This window comes from Engraulis encrasicolus, chromosome 24 (genome assembly GCF_034702125.1).
Source record: "Engraulis encrasicolus isolate BLACKSEA-1 chromosome 24, IST_EnEncr_1.0, whole genome shotgun sequence".
Lineage (NCBI taxonomy): Eukaryota > Metazoa > Chordata > Actinopteri > Clupeiformes > Engraulidae > Engraulis > Engraulis encrasicolus.
In genome coordinates, this window is record NC_085880.1 from 34,308,151 (window position 1) to 34,335,650 (window position 27,500).

General features: G+C 46.5%; 1 protein-coding gene across 1 annotated transcript in view; it reads left to right on the top strand.

The window, feature by feature from the left end:
* mcu (mitochondrial calcium uniporter) overlaps positions 1 to 27,500 on the top strand; it is a 149,270-nt gene that overhangs the window by 49,109 nt on the left and 72,661 nt on the right. The window contains exon 2 of the mRNA XM_063191209.1: positions 6,962 to 7,057. Within this exon, the coding sequence (XP_063047279.1) occupies positions 6,962 to 7,057 (96 nt within the window). The remainder of the gene's footprint in view (positions 1 to 6,961; positions 7,058 to 27,500) is intronic.

Below are 27,500 nucleotides of genomic sequence, written 5' to 3' on the forward strand. Positions count from 1 at the left end.
CGTATCGAACCGTGATTTTTGTGTACCGTTACACCCCTACTGTCTATTACCAGTAGAAGCAAAGGAAGAGTTTTGTTGCAAATTGACAGAATTTTTTTGACTTTTGAAAGCGAAAGTGAAAGCCCATTGGGAAACCCCAACTCCCATTGTCATTGTGACACAGCACTCCACAGCACACAAGTGAACACTGCACACTGCACACAACAAAATTGCATTTATGCCTCACCCGTGCAAGGGGGCAGCCCTCAGTGGCGCCCCATGGGGAGCAGTGCGGTGGGACGGTACCATGCTCAGGGTACCTCAGTCATGGAGGAGGATGGGGGAGAGCACTGGTTGATTACTCCCCCCACCAACCTGTCGGGCCGGCAACCTCTGGGATGCAAGTCTGACGCCCTAACCGCTCACCCATGACTGCCCTCTTTGCATTTTATTTTTGGAAATGACTGTTCAGGGAAATTTGATGCCAAGTCATTTTGTAACGAAGCTCTTCAAATATTGGTTGTTGGGTGTCGCATGACATTGCAATACTGTGCATACTGTGACACACACCCACTGCTACTGTAGAGGGAGACATCCAAAGTGCAAAAAGTAAAGCACTTGCAACATTTATTTTTAGCGATGTAGTTAATCCTATTAACACACCTCTATGAGATGAGCTGATAAGTGAAAACACCTGAACACGTTGATTTTGATGATTGCAAAGTGGTAGTGTACAGTAAGTACAGTATTTAGTTTCGTTCTCAGATAAATCCCCCTACCACCCTCCACCCCCACACCAGCATGCTGACATGATATGTGTCGTACGTGGTATACAATATGTTCTAAAATTGTACAGCATGTGTGCAAGGCACGGCAACACCTAGACATACAGTGGTGTATGGACATAGAGGAACTCTATTGACTTAATATTGCTATTATCCACTTATGTGTGCAATTGTGCTAAAAAGTCCACGAATAAAAGGTACACAATAAGGTTAAAGTGTCAAAAGTGTTCAAATATAAAAGCAGGGGGAGGAGAGTGTTTTCAAGAGACAATACCACACTAAAGATGTAATACAAGTAATACATCATATATGGGAGAGCTGTTATTACGCTGCTTGGTACAGAAGTAGACAACACATATTCTTAATCCTCCCCAGTCTGTCTCAGCGAGGGCGCAGCTGGCTCCTCTGCACCACTTCAAACAGGGAGACATGCTGGCAGCTTTCTGCTCCTCTTCTCTTTTCCTTTTGAAGTCTAGTGTCTAGTCCATTCAGGTGTGAAAGTCTGAGTCAAAACAAAGGCTTTAATGTCTTTTGGGGTTTATTTTTTTATTTTGTGTTTTTGTTTTGTTGTTTAATGGTTGCATCACGGTGACACTGCTGTGTGGTTTAATAAGCCAAGAAGGCCTGGTATGTGTTCTTAAAAACATCCCATTTTACCGTGAATAAATAGAGTTGGTGTCAGTTTCAGGTCAGTTTCGCTACAGTGTAATGTTTGGATCATTATGTGAAGCGATGTACCCTCAGGCACAGCATGACAATTATTCGTCAAGTAGTTGGCGGGTATTGAAGCAGACTGCTAAGGTTTTAACCGTTTTTTACTGAACCACTTTGGAGGAGTGCATTGCATGGTAACTGATATATCAATGCAGGCGGAGTTAGCAGTTAGGAGTTAGGACCTCTGCACACCTCTGCATACATGATAAACAATGAATGGTCAATTTCATCATAGCAGAGCAACAAAGGGCGGCCCTGACAAAATAGAGCTCTCCCGTAATCTGCAGCCGACATCCGGTGGACATCCGCGGTTGTATTGAAAACAGTGGAATCGAACGTTGGCAGATCAGTGTACGGCAGTGATTCTCAAACTTTTTCAGACCGAGGACCACTATGTCCCCCCAAAAATGTTCAGGGACCACCTGTCAACTGAATTGAGAGTTGACTAGTGCTATTTCGACACTTAATATTGATGCAGATCACTTACTTTTTATTCCCATTTTAAAACCCTGTCTTATTGTGGTGAAAATATGACTAGAGGCATGTTTGGCTTTGTAATTACGTTACAAATGCTAGCTTTCTGCTAGCTAGAAATCCCTTTGCGGACCACCTGAGCTCTGTCGCGGACCACCAGTGGTCCCCGGACCACACTTTGAGAATCACTGGTGTACGCCCTTTGACGGAACCGGTGTGCGGAGGCCCTTAGTTGTCCCGGGACCCAGGGAGAGTGGGGTTCCAAGATTTGGAGTATTGGCAGAGGACACGCTCAACTTCTTGGAAAAACGAAAGTCTTTGGGTGCGAGATAAAAAGCGTCAACTTAAGGAAGAAAAATCCGCACTCACAAACTGCGTCTCATTATTTATTTATATTACCACCATGTCCAAAAAGCAAACGCGTTTCGGCTAACAAGCCTTCATCAGTGCGTGGTACCATGCACTGATGAAGGCTTGTTAGCCGAAACGCGTTTGCTTTTTGGACATGGTGGTAATATAAATAAATAATGAGACGCAGTTTGTGAGTGCGGATTTTTCTTCCTTAAGTTCCAAGATTTGGGCCCTCATCACATTGCATGTATTAGATGGGGGGGGTACCCTTGATGACTCTGTGCTGGGCCCGGCCAAAGCTGCCATCTGCCGTGGCCACAGCTGGGTGACGGTCATGAAGGGTAAGGTGGGCTCAGAGGCACAGAGGCCATGGCATGTCGTCACAGAGGCTGTGGCATGTCGTCAGGGAGGCCGTGGCATATCGTCAGGGAGGCCGTGGCATGTCGTCACGGAGGCCATGGCATGTCGTCACGGAGGCCGTGTTCAAGCTAATTGTGGAGCATGTTACGCCTGAGCTCGCAGGAGCACTAGTCACGAGGCCGCACTGCGCTTGCTGTGTGTGTGTGCGTGTGCGTGTGCGTGCCTGCGTGCGCGGGTGCGTCTTTCTGTGTGAGTGTGTGTGTGTGAGGGTGTTTCTGTCTGAGTGTGTGTTTCTGCGTAAATGTGTGTTTCTGTGTGAGTGTGTGTAAGTTTTGTGTGTATGTGAATGTACTATATTTGTATAGTATGTGAGTGCACACACATGCGAGCGTTTGTATGTGTGTATCGGTCTATTTCGTAGCTGTGTGTGGGTGTGTTGTCATTTGCCGGCAGAGAAGCTAGAATGCTTTTCTAAACTGTCATGGTGTACTTCGGTGGAGGATGATATTGTTTGGCCCTCCCTCTCACTGTCTGTCTCTATCTGTGTGTCTCATTTTCTCTCTTCTTTTTCTTCTCTCTTGTCTCTTGTTATTGCCTTGATGGACTGTCTTATCTCACGATGACTGTGTTAATGTGTGTCTGTGTGTCTGTGTGTCTGTGTGTGCGCGTGTGTGCGCGTGTGTGCGTGTGTGCGTGCGTGCGTGCGTGCGTGCGTGCGTGCGTGCGTGCGTGCGTGCGTGCGTGCGCGCGCGCGCGCGCGTGCGTGCGTGCGTGCGTGTGTGTGTGTGTGTGTGTGTGTGTGTGTGTGTGTGTGTGTGTGTGTGGTGTGGCTATCAGTGTGCCCCAGCAGAGTAGTGAATCAAGATCCCATTCTCACATTAACTGTCCTGATAAAAGCTGTAAGTCCCACTTGTAACCCCTTTTACCACATCTACCCTGAATGACCCACCCACTGCCATCTCACAGCCCCACAACTCAGACACCCCCCCCCTCAGACCACAACCCCCCCCCCCCGCCCGCCCCAACACACACACACACACCATTCTGTTGGCCCACCAGGCCCCTCACCATTCAGTCACTGCCTATAACTCAGTCCACCGCCATTCTATCGCCCACACAAATTAACATGCCACGCTCCAGTACTTTCATTGGCGCAACACTCTTTCAATATTCCCTCCCCCATTCCACTTGCTGTGTTAACCCGCCACACCACCATCCAGTTGCCCGCACAACTTGGCACATCACACCCCTCCTCACAAATTTACAAGCCACACATCCAGGCTTTAGCTGTTGCCCTAACAACCCACCACACCACCCTGACTCCATTCGGTTCCCTCCACAACTTGGCCCACACCACCCCTCACCATTATCTGGCCCACACACATCAACAAGTCACACTTCCACACTTTGACTTTTGCCATGAAAACTCTCCCTTCCCACCCCCATAGTAATCTACCACACCGCCTGGCTCCATTCCTCCCCACCCTTCTGTTGCCCAACTCATACCCTTCTCCATTCTGTTGCCCCCACAAACGAGTCAACGCCACGTTTCCTACACTGCCCGCATCGCCTAATTAATTGCCAATTAGGCTCTGGGACACTAATTGGAGCGTAGATGGGAAGGCAGGCTCGTTAATGAGGATGGTGGAGGAAATGGTACCATCAAAGCTACTTTCATTCCAATGCTGTCTCTTCCTTTGCTTCTTTCTTTGAGCCTTTATTTCTCTCTCGCCCATCATACCCTCTCTCTTTCTTTCTTTCTTTCTTTCTTTCTTTCTTTCTTTCTTTCTTTCTTTCTTTCTTTCTTTCTTTCTTTCTTTCTTTCTTTCTTTCTTTCTTTCTTTCTTTCTTTCTTTCTTTTTTTCTTTCTTCTGTATCCCTCTATATCTCTGCATTTCTCTCTCTCTCTCTCTCTCTCTCTCTCTCTCTCTCTCTCTCTCTCTCTCTCTCTCTCTCTCTCTCTCTCTCTCTGGTAACATCTGGGTCGTACCGTAGCATCTGTTTGTAAATAGGGACTAATGGTGAGGTAGTTGATCCTCTGTGGTTCTCATGTCAGTGTGCCAGTGACTGGGCTGTAGCAGTAGCATCAGGGTAGGGAAGTGCAGTTTGCTAGCAGGAATAGGAAGTCATCCTGCTGCCTCTCTCTTCAGACTAAAAGCCTACTGATGTATTTAGATGTACTACACCCCTGCTGCCCACTTTTGGCTTGCAAGTAGGAAGAGTAAGACTATTTTTCTCTCTCTCTCTCTACTTCTCTCTCTCTCTCGCTCTCTTTCTCTCTCTCTCTCTCTCTCTCTCTCTCTCTCTCTCTCTCTCTCTCTCTCTCTCTCTCTCTCTCTCTTGCTCTTACGCTTGGCATCGCTCTCTCCCTCTCTCCAACTTCCCATTTCTCTCTCCCTTTCCTACTTTTTCATCTCTTTCTCTTACACTCGTTTCATCCTCCTTTTCTGAATCTCCCTCCGTCTCTTTATCTGTCACTCACTCACCAACTCTCTCTCTCTCTCTCTCTCTCTCTCTCTCTCTCTCTCTCTTCAACTCTCTCTCTCTCACACACATGCATACACGCACACACGCATGCGCACACACGCACACACACACCACTCCTTTGCTGGCTCTGGGTGTATTTTTACCTCGAGCGCCTCTTCACACGTGAGGGTGTGTGTGTGGATGGGGTAGAGTAGCTGTTTCTATGAGGCTTTTATGGTGCTCTTGACCAGGGGGTTTATGTGGGCGAAAATGCGTGCTTGCCTGCGTGCATGCGTGTGTGTGTGTGTGACGTGTCTGTGTGTGTGTGTCCGTTCTTGTAGAGTGTGTGTGTGTGTGAGAGAGAGAGAATGAGTGAGAGAGAGTGAAAGAGAGTGAGAGAGAGAGAGAATGAGTGAGAGAGAGTGAAAGAGAGTGAGAGAGAGATGAATCAATGAAAAGCGTAATGATGGCAGCTTTTCCTGTTCCAGTGGTGGGGAGCGGGCGAGCGAACCTCTCTGAGAGTGAGAGTGGAGTGGGCTCCAATCTAATTTAACCAGATGGAGGCCGGCAGCAGAATAAATGGCACGTCTGTTAATACGCCGGGAATCGCTCGAAAAACACAAGTTGTGACGTGAGTCTTGAAGCCACAATGGAAAAGCAGATTAGATCTTTTTTTATATTCTTCTCGTCACGTTCTTTTTTTTTGTGAAAGGGCTGTGGAGAGCGATTGTGAAGTGCTGTTGTTAAGTCCGATTGAGGTGTATTCCTAAATAAATGGTGTGTAAATGTGTTCGTGTCTCCATAACCACTTCTTTCCTCTCCACAAAAGTGAGAGGTGGCATCTCTTTTTGTAATACAAGTGAAAATATTTCCGGTAACACTTTATAATAATGTTCCTTAGTAAAGACTCAGTAAATAATTAACTAATGATGAATAAAACATTAACAAATGTTTTTATTATTAACTAAGCTTTATTAATGCTTTATAAAATATCTACAAATGATATATGCAAGATTTTACACACCTTATAACAGAGTATTTTATTCATTTACAAGCAACTTGTAAATGTTTGATAAATATGAAATATTAACATAGCATTTCCTAGTCATTTACAAGCATTTGTTTACATTTCCTAGTCATTTACAAACGTTTGTTAATGTTTTGTTCATCAATAGTTAATTATTTATTAAGTCTTTATAATGCTTTTTTGCATCCATTATTCTAAAGTGTTACCATATTTCCCTGCTCAACCTGACATAAAATATAAAACTGTTCCACTGAAATCACTCAGTTCTGATAGCTGAATGCTGCAAGTGGGACCAAACTGTCTCTGCACTGCCTTGGCTGACGCTATGACCAAACAAACGGACATCCTATTTGTTAGCTGTAGCCATTATGCTGTCTCCAACGTCCTGCCAAAAGCCTGCCCCAAAGATTCAACTAACCTCAATGAACTGAAAGGGATTGGATGGGGCTGATCTGATGTTGCGCTCTATCAGCCAGTTTCAGCAGTGTATTTGAAGAAGAAATGGTGAATTAGCTGTGGTGTAATGGTGTAATGGTTAGGGAGTTGGACTGTAGATCACAGGGTTGCAGGTTCAATCCCCCACCCTGACCACTTCCTTCCTCCCTCCATGGCTGAAGTGCCCTTAGCAAGGCACCTAACCCCACACTGCTCCGAGAACTGTAACCAACACCTGGATGGATATTTAACGCTTTGTTTAAAACCGTCTACTAAGTGTACTGTAGTTACTGAGTGTAACGTAATGTAAATAATGTAATGAATGTGTTGTGTTCATCTCCTAACTGATGTCATTTCTCTTCCACTACAGCGGGAGGCGCTGTCCGTTCCTCTTGCCCACCAGAGTGTCAGGAGAGCACATAGATCTTCCCTCTTCTCGCAGCCGCCCACTTCCCTGTCGTCCCAGGTCAGTGCGTGTGCAAGTGTGGGTGTGAGTGTGTGTGTGTGTGCTCATAGCTGTGTGTAGGGAGAACACTGATTCAGTGCCAGATCTGCTGTGCGTGTGTGTGTGTGCGTGTGTGTGTGTGTGTGTGTGTGTGTGTGTGTGTGTGTGTGTGTGTGTGTGTGTGTGTGTGTGTGCGTGTGTGTGCGCGCGCGCGCGCGTGTGTGCGTGCGTGCGTGCGTGCGTGCGTGCGCAAGTAAGTATGTAGTATTTATGTGCAACACAGGCGGTCCTGGGCATTGTGCCTGCCCTGCTTGTCGTCTGGCGTCTCATTAGGTCTTGGAAGGACAGGCCTCTGACCTTGTCCCGTACAGCATCTCAGAGACGTGTGAAATTGGGGTTTGGCTGTGGGGCAGAGTTGTTTGTTTGTTTGTGTCTGTGTGTTTGTGTGTGCGCGGCAGTACTGCTTGCGTGCGCGCCGCCCGCTTGTGTGTGTATGCGTGTGTCTCTGTTTGTGTGTGTGCGTGCGTGGTGCGTGTACCTTTGTGAGAGGGCCAGATTTGTTTTGTGTACCTTAGCAGACAGCTCAGTCTGGAGATAAGGGCTCACTGGGAGATGACTCGCCTCTCCCTACTTCCTGGTATCAGATGATTGGTCGGGACACAGTGTTTCCTCTGCACTTGATTGGTCAGGAGGACACACTGTATTGTCCTCTGCAGTAGGTGCCTCTATTGCTCTCTCATCAGAGAAGGACACCTCAGGCAACGCCACGTCTCACCACCCCAAATCCAATTAATTACACATGTGTACACTACACTACACCACACACACACACACACACACACACACACACACACACACACACACACACACACACACACACACACACACACACACACACACACACACACACACACACACACACACACACACACACACACACACATGCACAGACACCAGTAGGCAAGCTGCTGCACAGCAATTAGTTTTTTTCAACTTTACTCAGACAAGGACAGTGAAGAGTGGAACAGGAAGTGAGTGGGAGAGAGAGACGGTGGAGGATCGGGAAAAGACCTCGGATCGGGGATCAAACCCAGGTCGCCCACATAGCAGTCCAGTGCTTAGCTGATTAAGCCATGACTCGGCCACACAGAGTATCTTGACCATAAATGGATGTGTTTGGGCCTAGGTTTAGATCCTTGGCTCGTCTTCAAACTTAAGTTTTGGCCTCAGTTCGTCATACAAACAAAAGGCCCGTCTCCACTGAATAAATAAATGAAACTGACAGGTTTGGAAAACTCTAACCCTCACCCTGTCTGCTGCTGCTTGTGAATAGTAGGCCCATCATACTATTTATACACACCAATGACTGTGCTGTTTATTGTGTTATGTCATCATAATTCCATTAGTAGTGAGGCTGTAGGACAAGGGTATTCAATTAAAAGTCACTGTGGGCCACTTTTTCAAATTCCCTCCAGTGATGGGGGCCGAACATAAAATATGTATAACTGCGAGTAGCACGGTGTCTTAGGTTAGGGTGCGAAACAAGCGGAAAGCTTTCCAGACAGAACAGATAATATTCCCATCTCTATTTCTTAGTAGCCTTAGGATGGTCTGTTTGCGACACTGTTTTAGATGAGACTTCACTCTCATGTGAATGCATATTAGAGATATCCCCAACCTGAAGTGTTAGTGATTAGCAAATTATGCATGGCCACAGATAGCACACATTTGTTTTCATTTTGTTCTGACCAGACGCTTGCCATCTGGCCCCAGGGCCTCCATTTGAATAGCCCTGCTATAGGAGAATGTGTTGTTGTGTTTTTACTGCCCACTGACATTATTTGCTCTGGTACTGGGTTTAAACCTACAACCATCTGTTTCCAAGAGCAGTTCCCTTCACCATCACCCCACAGCTGTGAATGTGTCTGTTGTGTTAGAATGTAGATTAACGGATGCTATATGTAAATAGCGGCCTTATGAAGGGTAATTACAACCGTCTGATAAGGGTATATGAACATGAAAGCATAGCCATATTAGTGTGTTGCTGAAAAGATCAGCAGACTAACTGATAACAGATGGTGGAGGTGAGGTTGGTGTGCACACGTGTGCATGCGAGCGTCTTTCTACTGCAGTTCGCTCTGCTGCATTGACAGTAGTTTGGCTGGTTGCTCTGCCCATCTCGATGCCCAGTCTTTGATCTGCCCTCCGAGTCTTTGATCAGCTCTTTTGGGGCTGATCGATGGCCACGCCAGTCTGCATGCACAGATGTGTACGTGTGTGTGTGTGTGTGTGTGTGTGTGTGTCTGTCTGTGTGTGTACAGGTGTGTGCATGTTTGCGTGGTTCTCTGCCCGTTTGACCTGCTGCCTGCTACACCTGTGTGTGTGCGTGTGCGTGTGTGTGCGTGTGCGTGTGCGTGTGTGTGTGTATTTCATGAAGCGTTTCCCTGTTGCCTCACCTGTCTGGCTCTGATGTCGGACTGCACAAGTCTAGCTACTGTATTAGCTTGTTTGACACACACACACACACACACACACACACACACACACACACACACACACACACACACACACACACACACACACACACACACACACACACACACACACACACACACACACACACACACACACAGACTCCTTCAATCTTGCATGGACAGCAAGCACATGACATTAAACTTTCATGAGGGGTGTGTGTGCGTGTGCGTGTGCGTGCGTGCGTGCGTGCGTGCGTGCGTGCGTGCGTGCGTGCGTGCGTGCGTGCGTGCGTGCGTGCGTGCGCGAGCGTGTGTTGGGGAGAGAGGGCTGGGTAAAATGCATTTATATGGCGCACACGTGTTGTGTACTACCAGTATTGGCTTGAGAGTACATTTGCATGCGTGAGACAGTGGCTCTGCACATGTCATAGGAGATAGGCAAACAAATTAAAAAGTGTAGTTCTATGCCTGCACTGTGCGAACTTCACCATTGTGCATGTGTGTGCATGTCTGTCTGTGTGTGTTGGTTTGTTGGTGGAGATTGCACCATATGTAGTAGAAGAGATCTATCCTTCCCATATGTCTCTGTGGTTAGTGTGTCCTCTGCCTGCGTGCCTTGTGTAAGAGAGGAAGAGGAACAGGCTGCAATCTCTGTAGAGGAAACACATAGACTTCTCCTTCCTATCTTCTTGTCTTTAACTACTATCTCGTCTCTGTGGTTTACTATGCATTCTGTTCACTCTCGTGTGCATGCTCTCTCTCTCTCTCTCTCTCTCTCTCTCTCTCTCTCTCTCTCTCTCTCTCTCTCTCTCTCTCTCTCTCTCTTTCTCTCTTTTCTCTCTCTCTCTCTCTCTCTCTCTCTCTCTGGTCCCCCCTCTCTTTCTGCTCCTTTCATCCCCATCTCTTTGTCCATCCATCATCTCTCCTTCTCGAAGGATCCTCCTACTATCCTGTATGTATCATGCATATTAATGCTAGTGTGCTCTCTCTCTCTCTCTCTCTCTCTCTCTCTCTCTCTCTCTCTCTCTCTCTCTCTCTCTCTCTCTCTCTCTCTCTCTCTCTCTCTCTCTCTCTCTCTCTCTCTCCTGCGTTGCCCCCCCCCCCCCTGTAGGCAGCCTCAGGAGTAGCCTGATCACTCACCCCTCAGAGACGTCGGTGTTGTAACAAAATATTGATACACCGGAGATCCGGCTATTATCTATCTGTGATACTGTATCCTGTAAGGCCGCAACACTTTTAATGAATAACTTAACATGGTAAGATTAGTAGGGCACAGTAGACACAGGCAGGCGGGTTGTTTGTTTTTGTAATTGAAACCTTTTGACTTGTAGTTGGCGCAGTGATAATCCATTGGCCTTTTGAGTCTTTCCTTTTTACCTTTACAGACATTATGCCAAACAGACATGGCCGAATTTACATTTTTTTAAAAGAATGTGATGTGAGAAATGGGGATTCACCTTTTTTAAAGGTGCACTGTGTAATATTTTTAGTCATTCATTTCCAGAAATGTTTCAAATTTGGCAATAGACAGCGCAGTTTCAATGAGCAGCATAGTTGCAATACCTACTCTGGCCACAACCCTACACAGTACACCTTTGTGAGGAAGGAAGGGGGATTCAGTGTTAGTGGCTGCAAGAGAGAGAGAGAGAGAGAGAGAGAGAGAGAGAGAGAGAGAGAGAGAGAGAGAGAGAGAGAGAGAGAGAGAGAGAGAGAGAGAGAGAGAGAGAGAGAGAGAGAGAGAGAGAGAGAGAGAGAGAGAGAGAGAGAGAGAGAGAGAGAGAGAGAGAGAGAGAGAGAGAGAGAGAGAGAGAGAGAGAGAGAGAAACTCTGGGTGAAATGTAGGAAATGCAACTCTAACCCTAATGCCAGAAATAGTCCGCTAGTAACAAATTCAAAAGAGGGGTCGAGAGATGCAGACAGAGAGAGATGAGGCAAAGTCAAATTTGAACAGACCCGAGGCCTTCGAGGAAATGAAGCTCAGTGGTACAGAAATCACAGAGCAGACATGCAGGAAATCAGAAACGAAGGAATAAAATGGGGAGGCAGGAGAAGAAAAGAGAAGAGAGGAGAAGAAGAGGAAAGGAGTAGAGATAAATCGTAAGACCTTCAAAGCGGGTTTCAGCACAAGTTCATCATTCACAGGCCAGAGAAGAAGAAAGGAAAGAGAGAAGGTGCGTGTGTGCGTGCGTGCGGTAGTCTTGTGAACTTGTGAGAGGTTTTGAGAATTACAAAAAAAAAAATTGTCCTTACCGAATGAGAGGAATAGGTTTGAAACAAGAGAGAGAGATAGAGAGAGCGCATAGGCCAATCTGCTCATAGACGGATAGATGCTCTGAGAAATATCCGGAACTGCTAAAGGCACCTTCAAAAAAACGGCAGAACTGCCCTCCTACCACCCAGGGCATTGCAGCGAATTGCCCATAATATAGGAACGAGATTGTGTACTGTGTGTATACAAACACAGGCACGCACACACACACCCACACACTCGCACTCATGGAGCAAACTACAAATTGGCCATAAAACAGGAACAAGACTACACACACAATCGGACACTGCACTGCAACACACACACACACACACACACACACACACACACACACACACACACACACACACACACAGGAATGAGACTACACACACAGTCGGACACTGCACTGTAACACACACACACACACACACATACCGTATACACGCAGGAGTCCTCCCCGTGATGAGAGTGCGGCCACCGACTGTGTGTGCGCGTGCGCGTGCGTGTATGTGTGTGCGTGCGTGTGTGTGTGTGTGTTTACACAGGGCTGATAAACAGTGTGAGCATGGGGTCCTTATATAGTGTCTCTGTGGGAGCTCTCACTATGCTTCAGTGGAGGCCGCTGTAGGGAAGCCTGTTGTGTTCACACTACCCCTTGTGTTTCACTTAAGCCCTGCTATCAGAACATACGCACACACGCGTGCGCGGGCGCGCACACACACACACACCGACTTATAATTATATTTCATGTGTGCTATCAAAGCAGATATGTTTTCCCTAAATACACACACACACACACACACACACACACACACACACACACACACACACACACACACACACACACACACACACACACACACACACACACACACACACACACACACACACACACACACACACACACACACACACACACACACACACACACACACACACACACACACCACACGACATGCGACACACGACACACGATACACGATACACGACACACGACACACGACACACACACAAACATGTGCATGTAATACAGGAGCATCTTTTCATAGGACGCTTTGAGTAAACACCAACATCCTGCGCTACTTGACAATTTCCTGCAGTCGAGATGTACAGATACAACAACATGTATAACCAACCAACCAACCACTTATTCACTCTCCTCTCCTCTCCTCTCCTCTCCTCTCCTCTCCTCTCCTCTCCTCTCCTCCCCTCTCCTCTCCTCTCCTCTCCTCTCCTCTCATCCCATCCTCTCCACCCTTTCCCTTTTCCCCTTGCCCCCTGCAGCCCATTGCTCTCTTTCATTCACTAATTCTCTCATGCTCTATTTTTAATTATTCCCTTCCTCAACCCACCCCCTTCCTCCACTCATACTGTACCTTTCTACTACCCTTCTCTCTCTTTTTAACTCCACCTCGTGCGTTACTCTCTCATCCTTAGGTCCAAGACATGCTTGCTGCAGGTTATTTGTGCATGTGTGGGAACATTTTGTGCATGAACGCACTGCTGTGCATATTTTACATGTGGGAGAAATGAAAATTAAATAAATATTAAATTAAAATTAAATGAATGAAATCAAATTAAATAGATACAATTGAAATTCATGAATAAAATTGAAATTAAATTAAAAATTGCAATTCTGTGCATGGGAGAACCCCTGACATAAGGACGCATGCGTACGGTGCAATATTTATAAAACTGCGAGGGGCGATCTTTCGAACTTCCACGTTGAGTTCGCGGTAGAGTCCAACAACAGTGGAAAACATTACTGAGAGCCCCGTTGGCTTTCTGCCCCATAGATGATACCTCCAGCATGGTGTAAAAAAACCTCAGGTCTTCATGTAGCACGTATGTGTACTCCATTGCATGCGGTCCACCCCCCTCTTCCCTGCACCATCAGCAACAGCACAGACCACTCTCTAGTCCAGTGATTCTCAAAGTGTGGTCCGGGGACCACTAGGGGTCCGCGACAGAGCTCAGGTGGTCCGCAAGGGGATTTCTAATTTTCCAAGATAAGCTAGCAGTAGGCTATATTTGTAACATTTTCATGTTTTCAACACAATAAGACAGGCTTATAATGTGAATAAAAAGTAAGTGATCTGCATAAAAAATAGCAGTGTCAAATTAGCATCCATCAGCTGCCAATTCAGATGACGGGTGGTCCCCGATAATTTTTTGGGGGGACAAAGTGGGCCTCGGTCTGAAAAAGTTTGAGAAACACTGCTCTAGTCCCTTCATTTACACTGTTAACCCTTTCTCTTTCATCTCCCTCTCCTCCACCCCCCCTCACTAGCCAGTTTCTACCCTTACCCTTCACTTGTTCTCTTCCACCCCTCCTCCCCTTCACCCCTTGTCCGTCCTCCCCCCTCTCCCCCTGCACTGCTGTACTCGTTTGCCGTACCACTTTCTCCTTTCATCACTTGCTCCACTTGCTTTCCCTCCTCCCCTGTTCCTCTTCCACCCTCCTCTCCCTTCACTCATCCTCCCATTCCTTCCTTCGCTCGCCCTTTCCTCCCCCTTGAATCTCATTCATTTGTCCTCTACCCTACATTCCCTATCCCTACACTCCCCTCTTCCACTCTCGCCTTTTTGTACCCCCCCTCTGCACATGACCCCCCCCCCCCCCCTTCCCTTCACCCCGTTCCGTTCACGCCTTTCCTTCCTCCCTCCCACGTCTCATTCGTCCTCCATCTCTCCATCCGACCTTCCATCCATCCGCGCGTCCTGGACTGCCTTTTTCAATCACGGCTGAGGGAATGTCCTGAGGGGGTCCTGTGGTCCTGTCTTCTGAGAGGAGGGGAGAGTGGAGGATAGAAGGGGAGGGTTGGGGAGGAGGGGAGATAGAAGAGAAGAGAGGAGAGGAGAGGGAAGGAGGAATGACAGAGGGGAAAGGGGAGCGGAGTGGGGGAAAAGAAAAGTCAAAGGATAGAGAAGGGGAGAGGAGAGAAGGGAGAAGAAGAGAGTTTAGGGAATGGCAGAGGAGGAGAGGAAAGGAGAGGAAAGGAGGAATGACAGAGGGGAAAGGGGAGCGGAGTGGGGGAAAAGTCAACGAGAGGAGAGGGGGGAAAAGTCAAAGGATGGAGAACGGGAGAGTAGAGAAGGGAGAAGAAGAGAGTTTAGGGTGGGAATGGCAGAGGAGGAGAGGAGAGGGCAGGAGTGACCCAAAGAGCCCGCTGTCAAGGAGCCTCCACTGCCCTTGCTGACGAGGAGACCGGAGCATTTGAGTGCATGATTTAATAAAGCTTACCCAATCACACACACACACACACACACACACACACACACACACACACACACACACACACACACACACACACACACACACACACACACACACACACACACACACACACACACAACCTCATCAGGTCAAGGTGGGCGATATGGAGGTCATGCATATCTATAGTGACAGCCGTCGTGTGGGGGGTGTGTGTGTGTGCATATGCAGCTGTATCTGTATACATGCGTATGTTCTGCACACACATACACACACAGATGCAAGCCCATTACTTAGAAACCACAGGAGGGCAGAAGTCGTGCGTGTCCGTGTGCGTGTGCTCGTGCATGTGCATGTGTGCGTGCGTGCCTGCGTGCGTGCGTGAGTGCGTGTGGGTGTGCTACAGTGACTGCAAATTAAGTGTTTGTGGCTGGCTGTCCCATGGTCTGGGTACATTCAATACACTAGCCTACAAGATAGAGGCATACATGGACGAAAGAAAGCAATTTGGTAGCTTTGCGTGTGTCCCTGTGTGTGTTTGTGCGTGTTCAACACCCAGGGTTGTCCTTAAGAGGTTGAAAGCTTTGCGTGGTCCGGCCGCCAAAATGCCAAGGGGGTTGGTTTGGCCCAAATAATTGGATCCCGTTAGTTGTCCAGCGACCCCGTTGGGCAGGCCCGATGGCACCAGGGCTCATCACATTCTCCATGGGTAACAAGCACCCAGGGTGTGCGCATGTGTGCGTACATGTACGATGTATGCGTGCGTGCGTGCGTGCGTGTGTGTGTATGCTTATGGGTAGCATGTACCCATGGGGACCCTCCCCATTCATGTCCCCACTGAAGTCCCATCCTGCCCCAAATACTCTGAGGTTGCCACCCATCACCCTGGAAAAGCAACTAGGCCAAAATGTTCTCTGGGCGTTTGTGCCTATCTGTTTGTGTGCGTGTGTGTGCATGCATGCGTGCGTGCGTGCGCGTCCATGGGAGTCCTTTTTATTATAGGATACACAGGGACCCAAACTGTTAACTGTTTGCTCGGTGGCAAGCACCGCATGCAAGCAAGCAAGTATCCCCTTCTCGCTGTTCGACCTTCACAGTGTCCTCGCCTCTCCTCCCTTCCTCTCCCTCTCTCCCCTCCTCCTCCCTTCCTCTCCCTCTCTCCCCTCCTCCTCCCTTCCTCTCCCTCTCTCCCCTCCTCCTCCTCTCCTCCCCCTCTTCCCATTCTGAAATGACCAAGGGCTCGGCAGAATGTGGGTCTCCCCTATTCTATCAAAGGAGCCTGAAATCTAGTTAGAGAGAAAGGGAACAGCGAAACTGCAAAAAAAAGCAAGCAAGAGAAATGAGAGAAAAGGGCTACAGAGAGAAAACGAGAGTGGAGGAGGCGGGCAAGTGGTAGGTAAAATAGGCTAAAGAGGACTTAAGTGTGCGAGGGCATATTGTGGGGTTTTTTCAGATATGTCCCAGTGGTATTTGCTAAATCTGAAGCTATTAGATTAGCTAAAGGTCCGTCATGCCTCCAGCACAAGAAGGTCGCGGCTCCCCAGAGCCTGCCTGGAGACAATGGGCTGTGGCGCGCTGAGGGGTGCGTGCGTACAAGCGCGCATGTGTGCTAGTTTGGTATGTGGTGCTTACAGTATGTGTGTGTTTTAGTGGCCTGTCTAACATTAACCACAGATGTCCCTTTGTGACGCGAAACTGCGTGTGCGCGTGCGTGTGTGTGTGCACGCTTGTGTGCTTGTGTGTGTGTTGCACACTCTCAGCATCCATGATCCATGGGAAGGAAACACAAAGAGGAAATCAATGCAGAGCTTAAGCCGATCCTCTCCAGTACGCATATCCCATCCCCATTCCCCATTTACTTTTATTCGTCCCCAGCTCTACACTCTCTTTTTATACTTACTCTCTCTCTCTCTCTCTCTCTCTCTCTCTCTCTCTCTCTCTCTCTCTCTCTCTCTCTCTCTCTCTCACTCTTTCTCTCTCTCTCTTCCTCTTCTTTCATCCTCCTCTAATCTCAAAGGAGAGCCACATCTGGCTGATTCAGCATTGTGTTAACCTCGCTTGCCCTTCGCCCACCCACCTGTCTGCCTTCCCGATCGTCTAATCGCCTGAATCGGCCGGCCATCCGCCATTTTGGGTCTGGACTGACGGATTCCCCTTTCATCTCGCCCTCTCCTTGTGCCCTGCTGCTGCTGCTGCTGACTGCACCGGCTGACTGACTGCTTCCAACTGCAGCCTGAGGCCACAGCCTGATGCCTGATGCCTGATGCCTGACTGAACGCTGCACGTGTGAGGCGATAGGGAGAAGCAAAGAGAGGGAAATGTGTAGTTCACCACAGGTAGACAGCGCTGCATAGAAGAGGAGAGGAGGGGAGAGGAGAGGAAAGATGAAGAGAAGATACATGTAGAGAGGAGAGGAGAGGAGAGATGGAGAACATGTTCATTCACCACAGGTCAACTCCACCACTGCATGAGAGGAGAGGAGAGAACAGTAGAGAAGGATGAATAGACGATAGACGAGGAGAGGAGAGGAGAGGTGGGGGGAAAAGGAGAGATGGCGAGGAAAAGATAGAGAGGAAAAGGGAGGGTAGAGAAGAAGAGGGGAAGAGAAGGGGAGAGGTCACATCACCTGTCTCTTCCTCCATTGCACCAGCCGTCCCCTGAGTCTGGATGGGACTGACGGGATGTTGCTCATGGCTGCCTGCCTGCTGCCCTGCTGCCTGCCTCATGTGTGAGGAGGAGGAGGAGGAGGTTACACTGCAGCGCCTCTCATCCACCACTTTGCCTTCTTAATGAGCCTCATGTGTGAGAGGAGAGGAGAGGAGAGGAGAGGAGAGGAGAGGAGAGGAGAGGAGAGGAGAGGAGAGGAGAGGAGGGGAGGGGAGGGGAGGGGAGAGGAGAGGAGAGGAGAGGAGAGGAGAGGAACCATTGCACTTCACCACAGCTCCTCTCCTCCCTCCAGTTTCCCTCCCTCCCTCCCTCCATCTTGGAGGATGCAGATTCATCCGGCTGGCACCTCCGCCAGGGAGTTTTGACAAAGTCACTGAACTGTACAATCCAGGGTCATTCCACCAGCTCAGGGACAGACACATCTGGATGTAGAGACTAAAACATTAGAGAGTAAAGTAAAAGAATTGAGTCTTGTCCCATTTTTCCCTCTGCCCATGCTCTTAACATAGGTGATCTTGCTAATGATGAGCATTAATGGAGTTTGCCCTTTACCCAAGGACCTTGCATGGTGCAGTCTAAAGGAGACATGGTACCAAATCAGTTGTTCTTGCTGTAGATCAGTGGTTCAAAACCTTTTTTGAACAACCACCCCCATAACCTCATCATAAGTCTGCCAACGCCCCTTGAGTATATAATACTAAAATAGACTATTGACATTTCCAACTGATCACCCCCCTCTCAGCTGACTCCTTCTCAACGCCCCCCGAAGGCTCCCTAACTCTTTAACCCCCGTTGAGAAACACTACTGTAGATGCTGCAGATGAGACCCAGGCGGAGGAGCATTAAGCCAGTGGGCGGCAGCAGGGATCTATTGACCCCTATTGACTCTGGTATTGAAGCTATTACACTATTACTACACTATTGACCACTTGCAAGCTGACCTCCAGAGACATTTGAAAGAACGTGGTCAAATTGTGCTGGTGTTGGCTTTGTTAACATTTGAAGGAATGTTGCAACGTGATGAGTATGGAGGAGATGTGGTGTGGTGCTACTTCGTCAGAGCCATGTTTTGGGGTCCATGCATCCAGAAATCCCTCTCCTGACTCCTAAGCTTATATCTCTCTATCATTTGCATCCTATGTCAGTCCTTACTGCCTTTTGGGATCATTAAAACAGCAAACACACTTTGATTTCCAATTCAAGATCAATACCCATTCCCATCATCTTCTAGATTACCCCACATGTACTTCGACCATCTCCAATTTCTTCTCTCTCTCTCTCTCTCTCTCTCTCTCTCTCTCTCTCTCTCTCTCTCTCTCTCTCTTTCTCTCTCTCTCTCTCTCCCGTTTCCCAATTATGGTTTGTCCTATCCTCACTGTCCCACCCAATTAAATAATAAAAATCCCCCCAAATTACTTGTGATAAGTTGTGTAAAAGGTGAAATGAGAGGAGGCCCAGCTGGCTGTGTGGCCATACGGAGCTGGTAATAGAGGGGCTAGACTGGCGGTCCACAGGGAGACAGGGGTTGGGGACAGGTAATTGGCAGGTCCTGAGGGAGAGAGGGAGAGGGAGTGGGAGGGAGAGAGAGCAAGAGCCTTACGAAAGCAGCTCTTGGTTTTGGCAGAAAGAAGAGAGATGGAAATGGACAGTTGGGAATGAAGACAAAACACAGATGGAGAGGTGGAAAGTGAGAGAGGGAGATAGGATGGTACAGGGAACGAAAGTTGGAAGATGGAGAGAGAACCTTTTGTTCTCCAGACATTGAATATCTTACCATTCTATGCCGGCCATTCTGGTTACCAAGAGAATTTACAGCTGTTGTAGCAACCGCAGTATACATTCCACCGCAAGCGGATGCAAAGCTCGCGCTAAAAGAACTGTACGCGACTATCAGCAAAATTGAGAACTTACATCCAGAGGCTGCCTTTATCGTCGCAGGCGACTTTAACCACGCTTCTCTGAGAAAGATACTGCCCAAATACTTCCAGCATATAGATGTAAACACACGTGGAAATAGCATATTAGATCACTGCTATACTCCCTTCCGCGATGGGTACAAGCCCCTCCTCCGCGCACCGTTTGGCAAATCGGATCATTCCTCAATCCTGCTCCTTCCAGCTTACAAGCAGAAACTAAAACAGAGCCCACCCACTGTCAAAACAGTTAGCTGCTGGTCTGATGAATCAGATAGTGCACTGCAAGGCTGCTTTGAATGCACTGATTGGGACATGTTCCGTGAAGCATCTAATGGGGATATAAATGAATACACAGAGACAGTCACTGGATTCATTCAGAAGTGTGTTGAAGACATTGTTCCATCAAAAACTGTCAAAATGTATCCAAATCAAAAACCATGGATAAATAACGACGTTAAATCTGCTCTAAGAGCCCGGGATAGTGCATTTGCCTCTGGAAACAAAGAGCTGGAGAAAAAAGCCAGATATGACCTGCGAAAAACAATCAAAGCAGCAAAAAGAGAATATAGGCATAAGATTGAGGAACAGCTGGAAGGGAATGACTCAAGAAATATGTGTCAGGGACTGCACATGATTTCAGATCTGAAGGGGAAAAAATCCAACATCGAAGTCTCTCATCCCTCACTTGCAGATGAGCTGAACCAGTTCTATACACGTTTTGAGGTCAACACCAAACCTCCAGTAAGAGCCCCCTCCTTTTCTCACTTCTCTGACCCAGGCCTAATGCTCACAGTGTCTGATGTGCAGAAATCCTTCAAACAAGTCAACATTCGGAAAGCAGCAGGACCTGATGGGATTCCAGGCCGTGTAATCAAAGTGTGTTCAGAGCAACTGGCTGGTGTGTTTACAGACATCTTCAACTTCTCCCTGTCCATGTGTGTGGTGCCAAGCAGCTTTAAGTCATCTATCATTGTTCCAGTGCCTAAGAAAAAACAAATCACCAGCTTGAACGATTGGCGACCTGTAGCCCTCACCCCCATCGTGAGTAAATGTTTTGAAAGGCTTGTGAAGAACATCATCTGCGAAATGATTCCATCTACGCTTGACTGTCACCAGTTTGCCTACAGACAGAACAGATCAACTGATGATGCCATCACCAGCGCACTGCACACCTCCCTAACACACCTGGAGAAAAAAGACACCTATGTAAGGATGCTGTTTGTGGATGCTGTTTGTGCCTTTAACACCATTGTCCCCAGCATACTCAACGACAAACTACAGACTCTAGGAATTCACAGTGGCCTTTGCAGCTGGATACTAGACTTCCTCTCAGCACGGACACAGGTGGTGAGAATGGGCTCCATCACATCATCCTCCTTGACCATCAGCACGGGAGCTCCGCAAGGTTGCGTTCTGAGCCCTCTCCTCTACTCTCTATATACGCATGACTGTGTGGCTATACACAACAACAACACCATCATCAAGTTTGCAGATGATACCACTGTTATCGGTTTAATCTCAAACAATGATGAAACAGCCTACAGGGAAGAAATAAACAACCTCATGGAGTGGTGTAGAGGAAACAACTTGTCTCTGAATGTGTCCAAGACAAAAGAATTAATAGTTGACTTCAGGAGGAAAGAACACCAGTTTGAAACCATTAACATCAACGGTGAGACAGTGGAGAGGGTGAGAGACTTTAAATTCCTTGGCGTTACCATCTCAGAGGACCTCACCTGGGACAGTCACACACAGCGCATTGTTAAAAAAAGCCAGCAACGTCTGTACCACCTCAGACGATTGAGGAAGTTTGGGATGAGACCCAAGATCCTGAGGTCGTTTTACAGAGGCACCATCGAGAGCATTCTGACGGGGACCATTACTGCATGGTATGGGAACTGCTCTCAAGCCAACAGGAGAGCTCTACAGAGGGTTGTGCGTACAGCTCAGAATATATGCGGCTGTGACTTACCCTCCATACTGGAGCTATTTGAGGGAAGGAGCATCAGGAAGGCAAAGAAAATCTTGGCTGATCCTAGTCACCCCAACCATGGACTGTTTACTATGTTACCATCTGGGAAACGGTACAGAAGCCTGAAATCTCATACTACCAGACTCCAAAGTAGTTTCTTCCACCAAGCAATAAGATTACTGAATTCATGCTGAAGACAACAAGGCACTTTCTTTGCACTTTATTCCACCCCCCCCCCCTCTTTTTTATTTTTATTTTTAAAATCTTTTTGAGGACACAAGAAAAACACAACAATTTTTACTCTTTATAGGCTTCAAACCTATAATAAGACGTAATAAACTAATCTTGAATCTTGAATTGAATTGAATCTTGAGAGAGAGAGAGAGAGAGAGGTGGGAGCGAGCGGAACTCCTAGCAAGTGGTGGAGAGAAAGCGATAGGGTGGCAGCTGTGAGTTGCGGGAAAAAGTGAGAGTGGCTGGCTCCCATTTGTCATTCTAGTGTCCCCCATTTGTCATAGTGATCCTGTTCCTCAACCCGACACGGCACGACAGCACACAGCGAAACGTAACCCTTTTCCATTTAACCCCTCACACATGTGAAGAGACAAGGGGTAGCCATGGTGACGACCCCCAGGGGAGCGGTGTATTTGGGGACAGCACCGTGACAACGGTGTCCAGGGGAGCGTGAGCAGGGGCACAGCACAATCACAGTGGAGAATGGAGGAGATGCACTGGGCACGAACATACCCCCGTCAGGGTAGGGAATTGAACCTTTGACCCTTAGGTTATCTTAACCCTCTGAGGTCTAAGGCTTTTCAGAGGCTTTTAGGCTGCTTGCACCACCCTGACATGTTCAAGTATTTTCATTTCATATATATATATTTGGAACCAGGAAGGTCTGAAGTTTCTAATGGTGTGACCTATATGTTTCAATGACAAAAACTCACAGAGTTACAGATTTGTTTTTGGAGACCAATTGCCCTCTGAAGGGCACTTGGACCTCTTAAGTCTTAACTCCTTAAAGGAAAACGTCGGAAATTTTCAATTTTCCTATTTTTTATGACACATGTCCCCAAAAATCGATTTCTCATCTTTTTTACATGTTTAACCCGTAGCCTTGCACTCCCATATTTTTTTTTACAACTAGCCATGGGCGCAGCCATTTTCAGCAGAATATTACGTCAGAAAGAAAATTGTATTTGTGCAGCGGATCATTCTACTTAGTTCTAGAACAGTGGCGGAAGGCTAGGGAATGATTTGGCTGAAGACGCAGCGCTGTCACAACGCGCTAGCACCAAGGACAGCGGTCATTCATTTGTTCACAGCAAAACCCAAATGAGAGGGCAACGAAACAGTCCAACATAATTTATCCTCTGATATGAATCCTAATATCAACTTTATAATAAATTGCAGCCCATTGCTGGTTTGCAGGCCTATGAATGTTGTGACTTTCCCCCCCTAACTTCTGCACGCTGGTAGGCCTTGTTGTCACGGCAGTAAGCAGTCAAATATTTAGCGACACAAAGGGATGAATCGGACGGCAGTCCGAATAAAGCAGTCGTAACAATTCTGGAGTTATGTTTGTGAAACATAGCCCTACACCATGTCCAACAATTTGGCTTCACGCCGTCTGTCAAGTCTGCTGGCTAACCAGCAACATTTCAACACACCAGCATACATTACACGATTTGCAGCAGTCTACCAACCTGCGTTTCCTTGTGCTTATCCTGTCGCTAAAAAGGGGGGTTAAACTGTATTTCGTAGGCTAATGAAAATATACGGTCTCTTTCTAACCAAGATACGGGCGATTTACAATGCCATTCAGAGATGGGATCACCACCATCCCGGTTTTATGACCCATGTTTTAAATTTGTTTTCTATCTTCCTGACAGCCATCTCATTCAGTTTTAAAACTATATGCAAAGTGCAACTATTTTTTACTCGTCTGTATGCTCGAACATAGGCACAATTTATGCTCACGTTGGAAATTATGACCAGCTGGTGCAACCCACTGCAGAAGTCTGGGTACTCGTACAGTCTGAAAATATGGACGTTGTGGCGCATCATTTACAGATGCTGCGTTGTCCAACGAAGCGAAAACTACCCCACTTCATTCTCACTGAAATGAAGTTGATACGCAACACAACAACGTGCAGTCTTTTAGACGCACACGAAAAGCTCATGACAAGCACAAGGCAAACTTTGTTCTGTTACCAATTTATTTACCGCAACCTCTGGTCTCATGAGCGGATCCGAGACTGTTTCCAAAAGTAGCCTACACACATTCTAACAACTAAGCTTACACAAAAACGTGCCGTGTCGGCAAGCTTCAATTGAGGGCTTTTGGGAAGAAATGAACTCTTTCACGAGGGTTGTTATTAGGGAAAAGAACAACGTCCAGTTACCAATAAATATGCTCGCCAGTGGTTTACGCCGATCCCATCCTCTAGCAACTACTAGAGCATAATTAGGCTAGTATGAAGTATGGCATAGCCTAGGTTAGCCAACTCTGATGGTAAGACTAAATGCACGGACGGCATTGCATCAACGTGCCACGCTCAGATAATTCATGACACGACTTCCAGCGCCCAATTTCACAAATAATTAATATAATTAAAGCCGCGAGCGGCGATGACGGGCCCTCGCACCTACGGCTCAAGGCATATCGCCCCAAATCCCATCACATCCTGCCCAAAACAAAAATGGAGTCTCTAAGACGTTTGGTTCACGAGATAAAGATTTTTAAGAACTCCACTTTTACTGCAGTTCATTTGACTACCACCTGGTGGCGCTATATCAGGTTGTCATAGTAAGGCAAGGCAAGGCAAGTTTATTTATATAGCGCATTTCATACACAGGTGCAACTCAATGTGCTTCACAAAGTTAACAAATGTAAATGAAAGGAAACAGGGAAGAAAGAAGGAAATGAATTAGAGTCAAAAAGCATTTAAAAACATTAAGATAAAACATAAGGTAAAAATAATAATAAAATAAAATAAAATGAAACAAATTAAATAAAAAATAAAAATAATAAGAATAAGTAATTTAAGCTAGGGGAAAGCATCTGAGAACAGCTTTGTCTTGAGTCTAGATTTAAAGCTATCAATAGTGGGTGCATTTTTTATGTCATCTGGAAGCTGGTTCCAAAGCTTTGAAGCATAGAAGCTAAAGGCTGCCTCTCCACACTTTGTTTTGACTTTTGGAATCACCAGCAAATTCTTCTCCGTTGACCTTAGTGACCTAGTTGGTGCATACAGCTGAAACATATCCAGTAGATATGTGGGTCCCATTCCATTTAGTGATTTAAACACAAGTAGCATAGCCTTAAAATCAATTCTGTAGCTTACTGGGAGCCAATGCAGCGATCTTAAAATTGGAGTAATGTGGTCGAACTTCCTTGTCTTTGTAAGAACCCTTGCAGCTGCGTTTTGTACAAGTTGAAGCTGTTTAATGGTTTTATTGGGGAGGCCAGTAAAAAGACTGTTACAGTAATCAACTTTACTAGAAATAAAGGCATGTATTAGCTTCTCCAGATCATGTTTAGACATCAGGCCCCTAAATTTAGAGACGTTTTTTATGTGATAAAATGCAGACTTAGTAATAGCTTTCATGTGACTGTTGAAGTTTAGGTCACTGTCAATGAGGACCCCAAGATTTTTAACTGTTTCCCTTGCTTTCAGTCCCTTCGTTTCAAGGATAGTAGCAATCTTTTGTCTCTCCTCTCTTTTCCCAAATATAATTACTTCAGTTTTATCTGTGTTCAGCTGGAGGAAATTGTGAGACATCCATTTGTTAATTTGGTCCATGCAATGATAGAGTGATTCAAGGGGGGTATAGTCATTTGGGGACATAGATAAGTAGAGCTGGGTATCATCCGCATAGCTATGGTAATTTATGGAGTTATTCTCGATAATGTGTCCCAGTGGCAACATATACAGATTGAACAGTAGTGGTCCCAGAATGGAGCCCTGGGGGACCCCACAATCCAGAGACATTGGTGATGAAGTATGTCTTCCAATGGCGACAAAAAAACTTCTTTGTTGTAAGTACGATTTTAACCAGTCGATCACTATGCCCGTAAAGCCAACCCAGTGTTCCAGTCTATGTAGTAGTATAGAATGATTAACTGTATCGAAAGCAGCACTCAAATCAAGAAGTACCAAGACGGATGATTTGCCAGCATCAGAATTCAATCTTATGTCATTCATAACTTTAATAAGAGCTGTTTCAGTGCTGTGGTAGGCACGGAAACCTGATTGAAACTTATCAAAATAGCTATTAGAGATTAGAAAAGCAGTTAATTGGTTAAAAACAATTTTCTCTATTATTTTACCCATGAATGGTAGATTGGATATGGGCCTATAGTTGTTTAGTACCAGTGCATCCAGGTTGTTCTTTTTCAGGCATAGTAGGCATATAGAAAAAGGTTTATATTCATTATATGCATGAACACATGCATTTGCACTGTTTTGAAAACACTGCAAACTAAAAGAGTGGCCAACTTCCTGTTTCAATAAGAGGTCCAATTATCTCACTTCCTGTTGGGCGTGGCCATATCACTGCGTGACATTTTTTGTTCCTTTTAGTCAGATACACATCTATAAAAATTTTGAAGTTCGTAGCTTGAACTTCATGCCGAACCCGCTCCATAGGCCCATGACTTAAGGGGGCGCTACAGAGCCCATGTACTGAGTTAGGGGCGGTGCTTGTTTGGAGAGGTACCTGCTGCCCTATCAAACACCTGTGTGATTTAACTTTGAAAGATATGCATGGCAACCCCCTCAGAAAGGGCACATTTTCTGTGATTTTTTCACCAGAATTCATCAAGCCGCCATCTTGTTTTCTTACAACATATTGAAAATTCCTTTGCAATATCTAATCTGCAATGTCTTAAGATCATTTACAAATTGAAACGAAACCGAACAGTTGTACGGTTCAGGACAAGTACATCAAAGTTCGTGGTATGAAAATTTTGTCGCATGTCAAAAGTTGCATTTCATGTCCAATTACCTCACTTCCTGTTGGGTGTGGCCATGGCATCCTAAAGACTTTTTTGATTGGCTTAGTGAGATACACACACACACAAATTTTGGAGTCCGTAGCTTCAACTTTATGCCGGTCCCACCCCATAGGCCCATGACTTAAGGGGGCGCTACAGAGCCCATGTGCTGACTAAGGGGTGGGGCTTGTTTTGTGAGGTACGTTGTGTCCTACCAAACAACTGTGCAAAGCAACATTGAAATATATGCATGGCAACCCCCTCAGAAAGGGCATAGTGGAGGCACATTTTCTGTCATTTTTTCATCAGAATACATCAAGCCGCCATCTTGTTTTCTTACAACATATTGAAAATTCCTTCGCAATATATCATCTGCCATGTCTTAAGATCATTTACAAAATGAAACGAAACCGAACAGTTGTACGGTTCAGGACAAGTACATCAAAGTTCGTGGTATGACAATTTTGTCGCATGTCAAAAGTTGCATTTCATGTCCAATTACCTCACTTCCTGTTGGGTGTGGCCATGGCATCCTAAAGACTTTTTTGATTGGCTTAGTGAGATACACACACACACAAATTTTGGAGTCTGTAGCTTCAACTTTATGCCGGTCCCACCCCATAGGCCCATGACTTAAGGGGGCGCTACAGAGCCCATGTGCTGACTAAGGGGTGGGGCTTGTTTTGAGAGGTACGTTGTGTCCTACCAAACAACTGTGCAAAGCAACATTTAAATATATGCATGGCAACCCCCTCAGAAAGGGCATAGTGGAGGCACATTTTCTGTCATTTTTTCATCAGAATACATCAAGCCGCCATCTTGTTTTCTTACAACATATTGAAAATTCCTTCGCAATATATCATCTGCAATGTCTTAAGATCATTTACAAAATTAAACGAAACCGAACAGTTCTACGGTTCAGGACAAGTACATCAAAGTTCATGGTATGACAATTTTGACGTATGTCAAAA